This window comes from Hyla sarda, chromosome 3, assembly GCF_029499605.1.
Source record: "Hyla sarda isolate aHylSar1 chromosome 3, aHylSar1.hap1, whole genome shotgun sequence".
In the NCBI taxonomy this organism is placed as follows: domain Eukaryota; kingdom Metazoa; phylum Chordata; class Amphibia; order Anura; family Hylidae; genus Hyla; species Hyla sarda.
The window spans coordinates 198,417,267-198,433,003 of record NC_079191.1 but is presented as its reverse complement, the minus strand read 5'-3'; the positions used below and the strand labels follow the sequence as shown (position 1 = coordinate 198,433,003).

Here is a 15,737-nt window from a genome sequence, read left to right as displayed (position 1 = left end):
GTTAAAAAACATATATAATTCCAATGGAGTCCTCCTTTAAGTAACCTTTAATAAAGTCATATTAAACATAAGTTAAAAAACATATATAATTCCAATGGAGTCCTCCTTTAAGTAACCTTTAATAAAGTCATATTAAACATAAAAGTATACTGTACTTGCAGTTTATAAACAAACCTAGTGATCCTAGCTGTAAAAAGACTAATTTTTGTTGCCACCTCACTTATCCAATCCTTCTTATATGGCCACGGCAATCATGTTATTAGTACCTGAACTTGTCATCCCTGACAAAAGGATGCTTCTAGCCATTGTACTTTTTGTTGCCTTGAGCACCCTCAGCTTCACATGTCATCTTTGCGAAACTGCTCTATTATACAGTGTATGCGCCAATAAATAAAGCTTTTGATCAATTTTAGTTTTACTGCTCTAGGAGTATCCAATCCATTGATGTCTGTTGGATGAAGCAGCGGGGGAGATATTAAATCACTGCATCATGAATGGAATACCTGCTGGTTTGGGTCCTCAGCGGAGCAACATGAAAGAGTTTAATCCTTGGTTAAAATTGAATTAAGATGGCCTCACTTACAGAAGTAAAGAAGGGGGGAGCATTCCTTAAGCTTGGAATCCATTATCAGAACTAGATTATAAAAGAGTTCCAAATCTATTGCCGTCTGTAAGATGCAGTAAAACGGTAGAGGTTTCAAGTAATGCATCCCAAAACATAGTTGTAGCCTTCACAGAGTAATATAGATTTCTGATTAGCTTATTTGGTGTAAGAGATATTCTGGGAGAAAACGGTTATAGGTAACTATGATCAGGCTGTCAAACAGAAGAAAAACATATATTTCCCTTCCTAGCTTCCACGTGGCTGCCATTCTAAGCCTGATCCTGCTGTACGGCACTTCTGGGGTTGAGGACAGGATGTGGAATTACCTGCTCAGTCAATCAGTGTCACAGCAGTGTCCCACGTCAGCCAGTTATTGGCTATTTCACGTGCCGACCCTGACTCTGGAAATGCTGTGCATTAGGAATGGGCTCATTCAAAACAGAGGAGGAGCAAGGAAGGTAAGTAGAGATAAGTGAACTGAACCCCTAGAACAAGTTTGGTTAGAATAATGAAAGTCCATCAGACACTCATAACTTTTAAAGAATTCTTTAAGGGATTTTTTTTTTTTCTGGACAACACTTTTTATGCTAAAACTGATATGATGATCAGCTGTTTATTTTGAGCCCCGCTTATAAAACTCCCACTGAGTAGCTGTTAAAGGGGTATTCCACCTCTAGACATCTTATCCCCTATCCAAAGGATAGGGGATAAGATGTCTGATCATAGGGGTCCTGCCGCTGGGGACCCCCACAATCTCCCTGCTGCACCCAGCGTTCATTTAGAGTGTCTGGTGTTGTGCCTGAGGCTTGTGACATCACAGTCATGCCTGTTTGTGACATCAAAGCCACGCCCCCTCAATGCAAGTCATCACGCCCCCCCCCCATAGACTTGCATTGAAAGGGCATGGCCGCATCGTCAGTCATGATTTCTGGGGTGCCGCAGCCGAGATCATGTGGGTCTCCAGTAGCGGGACCCCTGCAATCAAACAACTTATAGGCGGAGTACCCCTTTAACACCAAAGGAAGCTCTGGCTGTATATACAATAGACATTGATCACATGCTGGCCATTCACATGCATGTCTTTCCAAATAATAGATCAACCAAACACACCGAAGCAAGAGTTGCTAGTTATAACGGCTCTTTCTTTGGCTGACACTGGTCCTGAGTGGAAGACCCCTCTTTCTGATGTACAGATCCCCAAATTAGATTCAAGAGAGGGAAAAGGCAATTTACCTAGAGTCTGCTTAAAATGATTTACCTAGATTCTGCTGTATGTGAAGCTTTGCAATAAATTTATAGTGGATGCAAAGACAAAAGGAGTTAATCTATGATTTTATGTAATACAATTTTTTAACTCGTACACACTCAGAGTCCGTCACTCATTTTTTTAAACTAGTACACACTCAGGGTCCATCACTAAATGACAAATCCACTGCAAATACCACTAACAATATAGAGTTTCAAAAACATATTAACATAGTAGGTATTGATGGAAATGACTTCAAGAAAGTTATTTTCCTTACCTAGAACAACTAATATACTGTAAACCAGTGATAAGCAAGACAAGCAGGATGAAAGAGCACCATGGGGAAAGAGGTTAATAAAGAATGTATGATTTCAGGGTCTCTCTGGACACATATTGTGAGATGAGAAATAAAAATGCAGTAAAAACAGTAAAACTACAATAATTATTTGCAGGGACAACATGTATTATGAAGGTGACCTTATTCGGGCTAAAACACTGAGGATTTCAAGATCTATAAAAAATTTGAAGAAGAAAAGAGTATATGGCTTAGATATACCATTACTTTGTCCTTCATGTAAAATACATTACACCTTAGGAAGCCCATTTCAATAACAGCAAAACATCTTGTCCTTCTAAACACAGTAAACATCAGAGAGAGCCACACATATACCACTTTCAATGGCATTTTACACTATTACAATTACTGTTTTGATCACTAGCTCCAATGCAAGGCCAGGTAATCCTAAAGGAGCTCAGTAATGATCCTTGTAACACATGTCTAGTTGTGCCCAGGAGACATTTTTCATTTTAAATACTGTGTTTCCGTAGAAGAAAAAGAAATGGGAAGTTTGTAAAGCACAGTGTTTCTATGTCATGTAGAAATATAGCTCTCTAAATCAAGCTCTACCTGAGGCTATTAGCCAATAAAGACTCCCAATTTTTTTTAATGGAGATTGGAGAACAATTAAAATGAATGTCCATTGAACGTTCCAAATGACCTTCAGACCAATAGTTAACCCATACCTGCAGTTCTTGTCCCATATCATAGACAACACTTACATTTATGTTTATCCTTACAGTCCTAGTTACCAATGTCCAACTGGTCATAATACATTACAATCATGCTTGAGCAAGCCGAGCCCCCCGAACCCAGATTCGTTGGGAACTTCTTGGGGTTCGCAGCTAGCCAAACTTTTGAACATTGCCAGGTTCTGCTTGTGCAAGGTGGGTAAGTATGGGTCTGTTCACATGCAGTGTCTTCTCCAAACAGGGAGCCTCCAGCTGTTGCTAAACTACAATCCCAGTTATTCTAAAACAGCCCAAGGCTGTTTCTAAACTACAACCATCATGATTCCCAGACCCCACAAGGCTGTCTGGGAATCATGGGGGTTTTAGTTTAGCAACAGCGAGCCTTCAGCTAATGCTAAACTACAAATCCCACCATTTCCAGGCAGCCCATCTCTGTCTGGAAATGATGGGGGTTGAAGTTTAGCAACAGTGAGCCTCCAGGTAAACTACAACTTGCTTGGGGTCCATTGTTGCTAAACTACAACTCCCATCATTTCCAGAAAACCGAAGGTTGTCTAGGAATGATGGGGATTGTAGTTTAGCAATAGCTGGAGGCTTCCTGTTTGTGAACACACTGTTTTCTGAGCGTTCTCCTTAGGGAGAGTGCCCTAAATGTACTAAGCTTTTTTCATGTTTTTCTTTTCTTCTCATTTCAGATCCATGTATGCAAAGGACTCAAGGACCCAGATTCAAGGACTATGTTGATAGTTGATATATTTTTTAAATTTTTATAAAATGGTTAATGAAAGCTTGTGGGGTTGGGGTGGGGGTGTTTATTGTAATAAGAATTTTTAAAACGTGTCATGTTTTTATAAAATTTACTTTACAGGCTTAGTAGTGGAAACTGTCTTATAGATGGAATTCACTATTAAGCCAGGGCTTAGTGTTGGCTACAAAACCAGCTAGCGCTAACCCCCAAATATTACCCTTATACCCACTGCCAGTCTAATGCTGTTTGATTGCTGTCTGGCTGAGAATGAAAATATGGGGACCCCCACTTTTTTTTTTTTATAAATAAGTAAATAAAACCGTGTGGAGTTCCCCGTGAGAAGGACAACCGTAAAGCAGTGTGTTACCAAACAGGGAGCCTCCAGCTGTTGCTAAACTATATACCTTTTTACTTGCATCATATACAGTTTTTTTTGTTATATAATTTATTATGATTTAAGTGTTGATTCAATCATATTAACATTACTCAAGTACTAAAATATAAAGTATCCAATATTCTTACTTTACACTCTGTACCTATGTAATCAGGCAGCATAAAATCAATGTTACTGCTGCATGATTACTGACACCGGGGAAAAAACTAGCATTGACAATACCCCGAAGTACTTTGAAGGGCCTTCTGAAAATTGCTTATAGTGACAGCTATGAATAAAAAGTAGGCAAACTGGAAAAGCTCATACATGACTAAATTATGATATACAAGGAAAAAACATAGACGCAAGCAGCTAAGACAGGAAAAAATCATGAATGGGAGACATGTAGGAACAATCATGGCCTATAAATAGATGGGGGAAAAAATAACTGATATAGAAAGAAGACATCTATGTCAAAAATGGCATTTGCTTCCTGTGTATGCACAGAATATGCCATAAATATCTCAGTGGGCCACAACTCTATCTATTAGAGAACAAGGGCCCTCCAGCCTGGTTGCGGTTGTGGTGACTGGTACAGTATGTAAAAAACTGCTACTTTATGCAGTTTACACAATTCTCATTGACCTTTGTGGGAGGTTCACAAACAGTGTTGCATGTGAACTATGCTGTTGCCTTAACTCAGGGGTTATGGAAATAGGGTAGTTTGAGGTGCTACACTATTTACAAAACTTCCACTAATATCTGAGGTTGAAGCCTGATCAGATGTTTTTGGCATCTTATCCACCTATGGCCACTGTAACCAGGCTGGGCAGGGACCTTGTACAGGCCCAGAAGTAAGACCCACATCAATCAGACATTCATGGCATTTCCTGTAGATATGCCATAAACATTTGAGATAGGAATATCCCTTCAAGTCCGTCGTTGAGTTTTATTTACACTTTGTATAAAATGTGCAAAAGTGTTACATAGGAGAGAAGGTTTCCATTTGAAAGCTCTATCCTACTTGTAGACAGAACAATGGCATTCTGTTGGTATTCCCATCATTGCCATTTCAACAGTAAAGCTCTTTTGGAGAGTTGTACAGGATACAAGTTGTACAGGATACAAAACCAATCGGAACTGGTCTTGGAAATATGCTTGGTTTTAACGTAACATTTTAACGTAACTTTATTCTTTCATGAGTCATTTACAAGTTTCTGACCACTTATAAAATGTGTTCAATGTGCTGCCCATTGTGTTGGATTGTCAATGCAACCCTCTTCTCCCACTCTTCACACACTGATAGCAACACCGCATGAGAAATGCTAGCACAGGCTTCCAGTATCCGTAGTTTCAGGTGCTGCAGAATGGGCAAAACAAAAATTGGAACAGGACCCTCAGTTTATGCAGAAGATTTTGTTCAGTGATGAGGCAAACTTTTATGTGAACGGTGAAGTTAACAAACAAAACCCCTGCTATTGAATTGATGGTATGGTGTGGTATATGGGGTACAAAGATAGTGGGGCCATTCTTCATCAATGGAAACCTCAAGGCCACTGGATATGCGAAATTGCTACATGATGATGTGTTTCCCTCTTTATGCACTGAAGCTGGCACGTTCCCTGAGTTTTTCCAGCAAGATGGTGCACCACCACATTATGGGTGTCAGGTCCGAGCATTCCTAGATGAACAGTTTCCTGGAAAGTGGATTGGTCATCTTGGGCCAGTATAATGGCCCCCAAGGTCTCCCGATCTGACCCACTTAGAATTTTATCTTTGGGGTCGTCTGAAGGCAATTGTCTATGCTGTGAAGATACGAGATGTGCAGCACCTGAAACTACGGATCCTGGAAGCCTGTGCTAGCATTTCTCCTGCGGTGTTGCTATAAGTGTGTGAAGAGTCGGAGAAGAGGGTCGCATTGACAATACAACACAATGGGCAGCACACTGAACACATTTTATAAGTGGTCAGAAACTTGTAAATAACGCATGAAAGAATAAAGTTACGTTAAAACCAAGCACATCATTGTTTTTCTTGTGAAATTCCCAATAAGTTTGATGTGTTACATGACCCTCTTCCTATTGAAAAAACAAAAGTTGGATTCAAAATAGCCGACTTCAAAATGGCCACCATGGTCACCACCCATCTTGAACAGTTTCCCTTCTCACATATACTAATGTGCCACAAACAGGAACCAACCATTCCCATTTTATTAAGGTGTATCCATATAAATGGCCCACCCTGTACTATATGTAGTCAGTTAACAAGCTTGTAATGTTTACTAACATATCTAATTTAATTCATTTGTATATATCATTGTGTTTGTTACTCATTAATGTTTATATCCTTATAACAAATAAATCTGCATACTTTTAAAATACCAGTGTATTATTGTATATTGCAAAACTACATCCTTAAACGTTAATGTCATCCCGTCATAAAAAGAACTTGTTGATATCTTAGGAAATAGTCGGACTCAGAAGTGAATTGTATCGATTGGCTTTGTCTACAATTCACCAGATCATAATTTTGATATTTTGATACCTTTCCTAAATTTTTTTTTCATAATTAATATTTTTTATTACCATAATTCATAATTGAGTTATTACTGCATGACAAGAGCAAAGGGTTACTAATATTACTCTACAGTTTAAACTATAAACTATATGGTAATCTTTTTATTATTATTTTAGGTCAACAATATATGCCAATTCACAAAAAAAAAATTCTTTCATAGCAAATATTAATACATTGTTCTATATCTTCAGTGCCCTAATAAGCAATATCACTAAACCTTAATACAGTGATATTCCTCCCTGCAGTATTTTCCCTGTTTATTGCACCATAGCTTTACAGCAGCCTTAACAGCAGCTGTTTGGCACAGTTCATTCATATTCAGCTTGTTATCCACAGCCATCCTCAATGTTAATCCATCATGGCACACTGGCTTATTAGTCACATAAAAAGAGAAAAATGCTTAATGCAGGCATGAATCCTCTGCTATGGAAGACAAGCAGAATAGATGGTCATTTTGACATTTTAGAACACATTCAAATATAATATTGTTATTCAATTTATTTTAACATTGTAGCTGCCTGAGATATGTCTACAACAGTATGCTGTAAGACCTGTTTATTTTCAGATGATCAGGGAAAAACGATGTTGTAGTAGTAAAGTATGGCGGGGAAAAAATCCCAGCACACTCCTAGCTTTGCAGCTGGTTATCTATAAGGGAGAAATGCATTTAAGTGCAATATTAAAGGGGTACTCCGGTGCTTACACGCCGCCGGCCCTGCGGTCGAGCGTAATCAGACCCGGAGCGAACACGCTCCGGGGACTGATTACAAATGGGGTGCCGCGTGCATCCCCAGCTGCGGGACTCCCGCGATCAGGCATCTTATCCCCTCTCCTTTGGATAGGGGATACGATGTGTAAGCACAGGAGTACCCCTTTAAGGGTCTAAATTTGCAAAATAAACCCAAAGGTTCAATATTAAATCTGCCTAGAAATATTCCTCACATGCTCTCAAAAATCAAGGGCTTGCTTTGGCATTCCTGTGTCATATCCACACAAACATAAAACATGTTGTACTAAGGACCTGCCACACATTTAAAAAAAAAAAAAAAACACAGTATGGCCTTTGGCACTGAGACTTTTTGCCTATGTTTTTTTCCCTTTTTTTCAGTTGTATTTTTATATTTAATTACATTTATAGTTTTTTATGGAGTTTTTCAAAGTCCCATAGAGAGGACTATTTTTTATCACTGCATGTAAGAAAGAATAAAAAGAGATCAAACAGTCCCATCTAATCAAAAATGGCATTGATAAAAACTGCAGATCACAACACAAAAATATTTAAAAAAAAATTATGTTATATCTGTCAGAAAGAGCTATTTTAGGCATGCTCATTTTCTAATAAAAAAAGTTTTTAATAGTAGTTCAATAAAGCAAAACCTACATATATTTGGTATTGTTGTAATCATATTGACCTACAGAATAAAGATTAAAAATAGTGATAGGCTTCAGTCTAGAAACTGTAGTAAGAATAAGGTCATTCCAAAGTACAATTGAGCCTACATAAAACGAGCCCTCAAATGGCCCTGTGGATAGAAAATTTTAAGATTTATGGCTATTGAAAGGCAAGAAATAAGGCGCTTGCAGGACCTACTCCTATCAGCACTTCTATTTGTAGCTGAACCAAGAAGACCATCATTTCTGCAGCCAGCCATATTAAAATGTTCCATTGGCACTGCAATGTATCAAAACAAAGTAAAGGTATCACATCATCTGCCATAACAATAAACCATCTGTAAATGCTATGCAGGTCCCCTTTATGTTTTTTTAAACCATTCCTGAATATTTTTTGCATTGTGGAAGACAGAATGATCTTCATGAAAGAGACCACAATTTGGGATATGTTATAAATATATACTCTATTATAATATACAGTATGTGATCTGGAGTGATTGAATGGAAAGCGTTACAGACTGGGAATGTTTAGCTAGCAGGTAACTCCAGAAAGTTAAACAGATTTGTAAATTACTTCTATTAAAAATCTTAATCTTTCCAGTACTTATTAGCTGCTGAAGACTACAGAGGAAATTATTTTCTTTTTGGAACAAAGAGCTTTCTGCTGACATATCTGTCCATTTTAGGAACTGTCCAGAGTAGGAGCAAATCCCCATAGCAAACATATGCTGCTTTGGACAGTTCCAAAAATGGGCAGAGATGTCAGCAGAGAGCACTGTGCTTGTGATGTCAGTAGAGAGCACTGTGCTCCAAAAAGAAAATAATTTCCTCTCTAGTATTCAGCAGCTAATAAGTACTGGAAGGATTAAGATTTTTTTTAATTTTTTTATAGAAGTCATTTACAAATCTGTTTAACTTTCTGGCACCAGTTGATTTAAAAAAAAAAAAAAAAGTTTTCCACCGGAGTACCCCTTTAAATAAACAAATGCATCCATGATTATTTTAAAGCTTGTACTTGCCGAGGTTGTTGGTGATGTTTTGCTAAATGGTACAGGTACATATACTTTCAAAAATGTCAAAAATATCACCTAACCATAGATAATCAAGCAGAATGCAAAACATAATAAATCAATATTGAGTACCTGTCTTATTGGTAACTGCCATTGGAGATAAACCGGGCAGCATAGCAGCATAAATGATCAAGAATAAAACAGTCTTCATTCTTATGAGGAATCATGTGATCCAACATCCAAATAAATCTGAGTGAAAGAAAAGTGTAACAGTTTTTTTTATTAGAACTTCATAAATAGTAGCAATTTGTTCAGAGCAATTTTCTCAACATTTATTTTTTATTGTGTTTTTAGTACAACAAAAAAAACAATCACAGTTTTAAAATACATTTAGAATCAAGTGGTTCTAGAGGGTCAGACATACGGGAACAATAACATAATGACAACTATTAGCAGTTGGTAATCTATAGAAGTTTTAACAATTATTGTAATAAAACAAATAAACACTCAAACAAATAACCAGTATAGGGGGAGGGGGGAAAGGTGGGAAGGTACTGTAAAAAGTGCCTAGTGGGAAAGTAAAAGGATGTGTGTGATCTTGTGGATGAGACATAGTAAAAGTAGTGAGGTTGATAAATTGGGGGGGGGGGATCAGATTTACAGAGGGGGAAGGAAGAGGGTTTACAGTGCCGAGGAGTTGCAGATTTAGTGAAATCTGTTAAAGAGTTTCCCATATGTCAACTATTCATTAAACATTTAAGAAAAAGACCATAAAGTACACTCGTCCATTTGAAAATTAAAATACAATCTTCATAACTACTATGCAATTCAGCAACAATAACAAATGACAAACCTGAGATAGATTTATATAAATCATAAGTCATAAACATGTCACTTGTAAAATCAAAAGAAAATGTAATTATTGGAAAGCTGCATAATACACCGCATTGGCTTCTCCACAGGTTTTATTTTCAATTAGTTTACACAGTTGTACAGCAATGCACTTACTGTTTATTCTACAAACAACATAAAAAAGCAATTGGCCCCTATGTTTCTTAAAACACATAGCAGCTTAAGTGTGAAGAGATCATCACTATGTGGGAGCAGGTCCATGGGATACTATCATTATCTGATCAACTTACATAGAGAATAGTCTGACCAAAGCTTTTTAAGTAACTAGAAAAATATCTACAGAATAATATCCAAAACATCTATAGAATTGACAGTTTTGACTGCATCTAGGGAGGTCATGGCCCAATCCTCCCTTTTTCTTAGTGATAGTCCAAGTGACTATCTGCACTGTCCTCTGGTTATCTGACGTGCCACAGTCCAAGCCGTCTTTGTCTTAATGTACAATAGAGGGGATCATTTTATTGTACCTGTGGGCCAACACCTAAGTAAAAAACTAAAAGTTCATGATCCGCAACAAAATGGGTAAATAAGTGTCACAGTCCATGGATCCTTATTTGCCTTCAATATGACATCTATCAAAGCTTAGTAGAAGGATATAGCAGGGCCCCATGCTCAATTGAAATATATAAATAAATAAATCTCTTCTAAAGTCAATAGGCACTCAATTGAAATTTAAGGTAGGCCTCCAGTTGAAGAATGTCTGAGCCTGGAACCTTACATTTAGTTATATCCACCAATCCTTCTGGAGATATGAGGCTTAATATAAAATCAGAACTTTGGGTGACTAGAGATTCCTCTGGTACCTTTAGTCGGTCACTAATTGTCCTCATCTATTTTTCTATAGTCAGTAGCTTTGATAAAATATGTCATGCTGTTAAAGATTTTTTTGGACCTTGTTTTTTGTTTTCTTTTATTTTCTTTGTTTTATTTGAATATAAGAGGAAAGGAATATAAAGTATCTAAGAAGTATTCCTGCATGCATGTTTTTATTTATTTATTGGAAGTCAGTGGGGTAACAAGAATATGCCACACTTAATTTAATCAATTTTGGAGTAATTTTTGCTCTGAGCGTTTACCACACTGCCCGCAATCATTGTGCAGGGCCAGAGTGGGATCTTCCTGGGATCACTGCACCACAGTGTTTGTTCCCCTACCCACCGGCAGAAAGGTATGTGAATCTTACGTTTTTAGTAAGTGTATAAATCTTTGCAAGTACCAGTCATGGACTGTTACTATTCTTCTAGGTCCTGCTGCCTCCAACTGAGCCTTATGTGCCCTTATCCGGTACCGTGAGTAGTTGCTTTGGGCCTGTTTGCTCAGCGATGTGGGTTGTTATTTAGCGACACCGTGGTATATACATTGAAGCATGACTTTTTTCATGCATGTTATGCTGGCTTCTCAAAGGTGTTAAATGTGAATATTTATGCTCAATAGGGTAGATGCGTACACTAACAGTCCAATGATGATTTATATTGGATACATGTAGCTTTTGTTACCAAATCCATCCTGATTACAATATTTTGGTGACAAGCGACCCATTAATAATGTGTGTTTTTATATGACACTTTTTGCACCACACTGAGTATACCGTACTTAAGTTAAGTGATTCTGCTTTCCTGTATTGTCATCACTGAATATTCCCTTTCTTAATCCCCTGAGGTTTCTACCACAATAGGTGGATGAAACGCATAGGGAGTCGAGGGTAATAACAGGATCAACTAGGGATAGGTTCCTGTGTGGGGGCGTCTTTTTCAAGGCATGTAATATTTGTCAAGAAGGGTCGACTAGGGGTCAGAGTAGGGTCAGACATCTAGACCTTCCCCCTGGTATACCCACCTTGGTCCCACAGGTACCTACCTGTCCATGCCAACTATCTGGCACTGTACCAAAATTATTTTTCTGTGTGCATTTACTCACTTGGTTTCACTTTAGGGTCTCTATTATGATTTAAATTTTAACCTACTGTATTAAAAGTTAAGTTTTATAGGTTTTCCTAGGGTGGCAAAAATCCTTGCACCAGCCCTGGGCTATTCCATGTATCCACTACTCTCACAGTAAAGTAATACATTCTGATATTACTGCATAAACCTCTGCCCCTGTAACTTATTATTAACTTATCATTTTTGTTAATGTCTAAGTACAATTTTGGCTAATTTATTGACATGTTGCGACTAATATAAACTGCATTTGCCTTCTTTGATAAATTTGTCAAAAGCCTCTCCCACTATTCACCCTCCCATATTGGCAAAATAATATGTGTATCATAAATGTCTCTAAAATACAGTACAAATGGTTAATGAATATGTCACATAGGAGATTAAAGTAAAATCTGCTGAAAATAAGCACAAATGCATCAATAGATAAGACACAGACCATAAAGTCTCAGATTTGTCACGTCATAGTAAAGAAAGCGGGGTTCTGTTGCCAGTTACATTCTAGTACAAGCATCACTGTATTCCCTTGTAATGTACTGTGTTTTAGGTTAGTATCTTACTCCTAAGTATATTGCTAAGTTCCCTTTACCCGCTGCTCTTCCACCTGTTCCCCATCAAAACAATCTCTCTGCTCGCAACAGGCATTCAGACTCAAGCAGTGCAGACGGTGTGTCTCTGCCAACTGTCACTTGCTGCCGTTATGCCTTTGTACTATACCATAGACTAATATACTATAGCTGACAGACCTACGAAGTCAACATTTTTCATAGTCCTCTGAAGACCTGCTATCATATCCAGCCATTCCTTACTTCCTTTACTGTCTCCAAAACATACACAGTAACCGTATGCTGTAGCTCTCACATGTGAATGAATACGATTCTTTCTTGTATACCTTAGACAAATATGATGGATTTAGCCATTACAACATGAAAGTGCAGAAAGACATGACATATAGAGCGGTGTTAATAAAGCTACCCTCCGGACGTATGTCAAGAAGAAATTATTTGTGCATATACACTAGGTCTTGTTATATGTAGAGATGAGCAAAGTTACATGAATTCAATTTTTCACGAACTTCTCGGCTCGGCAGTTGCTGACTTTAGCCTGCATAAATTATTTCAGCGTTCAGGTGCTCCGGTGGGCTGGAGACTCTCTCCTAGGACTGTATCCACATTTTCCAGCCCACTGGAGCACCTGAAAGCTGAACTAATTTATGCAGGCTAAAGTCAGCAACTGCTGAGCTGAGAAGTTCATGACAAATTGAATTACTGGAAGTTCGCTTATCTCTCGTTATATCAGTTATAATTTTTATCCCAGTGAAAGAAAACCTAACTAGATAAAAAGACGACTAAATTCAAAGCCCCATACTTAAAGGGGTTGGCCACTTTTTAGGTGCTTTATAGACATACATAGTATTGATGATAGTATATGCCTTACTAGTAAAGAGTCCTGTAATTTGTGCTCAGTTATGCTGCATTATGAAGCTTCATTCCCCCCCTTCCCCAATCCCGCTTTCTCCCTTGCAGTCCAACTCATTTTCCATCCATAACATTGAGCCCTATGGAGGAGCACGTGACTATAAAATGTGTCTGTGCTTGTTTCCCTGGTTCAATGTACTGTGCTATGGAGGAGGCATGGTGACTTGTGTGTCAGACCCATCAACAAAATGAGAAACCAGCTACTTCCTATATCATTGATCACGGCTTATTAGAAGCAAAAAGGACCCTCAGAATTTTAAGTTACAGGATAATTGTAATAAGTTGTAGTGGCTGGTCAGACATGGTGACATCCCCCAGGGCGTAGGGCTTAAGTTCAAAGACAAGACAAACCAAGCCACCTAAACAGTGGAGGATGATGAGACAATATTATGCTAAAAAGTAAAAGTCTTCATGCCTAAAGCAGTGAAATTTGTGTCCACATAACATTAGTAAGTTTTATGTCTTGGGGGGGATAGTTTTATGTAAATCCAATTTTCTGCTACGGAAATACCCCTTTAAATCTAGGTGGAAACATAAATATGTCCATAAAAAAGAAAGCACCGCACTCACTGGGGGATCCCTGCAGAGTTTATTTATTCCATATAAGAAAGGAAGTAAGTGAACACGGCCATACCGAGCAGGCGGCTTAGTCGTGTTCACTTACCCCCTTTCTTATATGGAATAAAGAAAATCTGAATGGATCCCCCGATAAGTGCGGTGCTTTCTTTTTTATGGACTTATGTTTAGCGTTTTTTCCCTTCTACCTTGCACCACCGGACTCCAGCAGTATGTGTCGCTTCAGCTGTATTCGGTGCAATACGCTATATATTTGACTAGTGAGTTACACCTTTGCAGTGCTGGGCAGTACTTACCTGTACCTCTCTTACACGAACATATAAATATGTTTTTTCGAAAATGACTGATTTTCAATATTTACAAGACATATTTGGTCAGACTAACCATGTATTTTCTATGTGGTTCAGTAGGACATAACTGGTTCGTAGATGCTATAGTATTACATTTTTTACTTTGGGGAAAATGGGAAGAAAGGCCAATGTGTCTAATCAGCTCATTCCTAATCACAGACATCCCAGGAAGGCCTGGCAACTGCCATGTCTATTGTCAATTAGAAGAATCATACTTGCCAAGTACAATGCTATTCACAGAGGAAAACTGAGGGAAGGAGAGTTCACATAGAAAACAATGCAAGTGCTATGAATATAAGATTTTCAGAGTTATGCAATTATGTTAAAATGACAGGGTTGGCAATGTTAAATACAAAATACAGGGAATAGAGGTCTGAAAGAAAACTAACAGCGTTTGTCAAGCACATAAGGTTTATGACCATTCAAATCCTGCTCTGTTCCCACACCATCTTGTTTACCTTGGCAGGGCCTGGATGTTGTACATGGACATATGAGTGTACACATATGTGTTGCCTACAGTTACATAGTTCATAAGGTTGAAAATAGACCAGAGTCCATCAAGTTCAACCTATAACCCTAATGAGTCCCTACTGAGTTGATCCAGAGGAAGGCAAAAAACTCCAAATATGGCAATCAGAATAAATCTCTGGATCAACGTTCTGTCCCTATTGATCTAGAATCCATAACCTGTAATGTTATTATTCTCCAAAAAAGCATCCAGACCTTTTTAAAACTCTTTTACAGAGTCCACCATGACCACCTCCTCAGGCAGAGAATTCCACAATCTCACTGCTCTTACAGTAAAGAACCCCCGTCTGTGCTGGTGTAGAAATCTTCTTTCCTCTAGACATAGAGGATGCCCCCTTGTTATAGATGCAGTCCTGGGTATAAATATATCATGGGAGAGATCTCTGTACGGTCCCCTAATATATTTATACAGTTAGTTATTAGGTCTCCCCTAAGCCTTTTTTTTCTATATTAAATAACCCTAATTCTAATAATCTGATAATCTGTAGTCCTCCCATTCCCCGTATTACTCTGGTTGCCCATATTTGAACCCTCTCCAGCTCCACTATATCTTTCTTGTACACTGGTGCCCAGTACTGTACACAGTATTCTATGTGTGGTCTGACTAGTCATTTGTACAGCGGTAGAATTATTTCCTTGTTGTGGGCATCTATGCCCCTATTGATGCACCCCATGATTCTATTTGCTTTGTCAGCAGCTGCCTGACACTGGTCACTACAGCTAAATTTACTGTTAACTAAGACTCCCAAGTCCTTTTCCACATCAGTCGTCCCAAGTGTGCTCCCATTTAATACCTAATCCCAGCCCTGATTTTTCTTCCCCACTTCCATGGACCTGGCTATTTGTCTATTATGATTTTTTGTAGGTGGCTTAGACAGATGACCTGTACTGGGGAGTTTACCTTATTTTGCTGTATTTCACCCGGAATTTCATTTTCCTCGTTGAATACAGTGGAGAAGAATTAGTTTAATATATTTGCT

The 15,737-nt window shown here is 38.2% G+C and overlaps 1 protein-coding gene across 6 annotated transcripts in view; it reads right to left on the bottom strand.

The window, feature by feature from the left end:
* COL19A1 (collagen type XIX alpha 1 chain) overlaps positions 1-15,737 on the bottom strand; it is a 1,011,804-nt gene that overhangs the window by 979,122 nt on the left and 16,945 nt on the right. For 4 of the 6 annotated variants that reach the window (XM_056565831.1, XM_056565835.1, XM_056565834.1 and 1 more), the window contains exon 2: positions 9,112-9,228. In XM_056565831.1, coding sequence (XP_056421806.1) covers positions 9,112-9,190 — 79 coding nt within the window. In that variant the 5' untranslated portion in view covers positions 9,191-9,228. Of the gene's footprint in view, positions 1-9,111; positions 9,229-12,385; positions 12,520-15,737 lie in introns of those variants that run through there. The other 2 variants (XM_056565832.1, XM_056565833.1) reach the window with 2 other exon arrangements.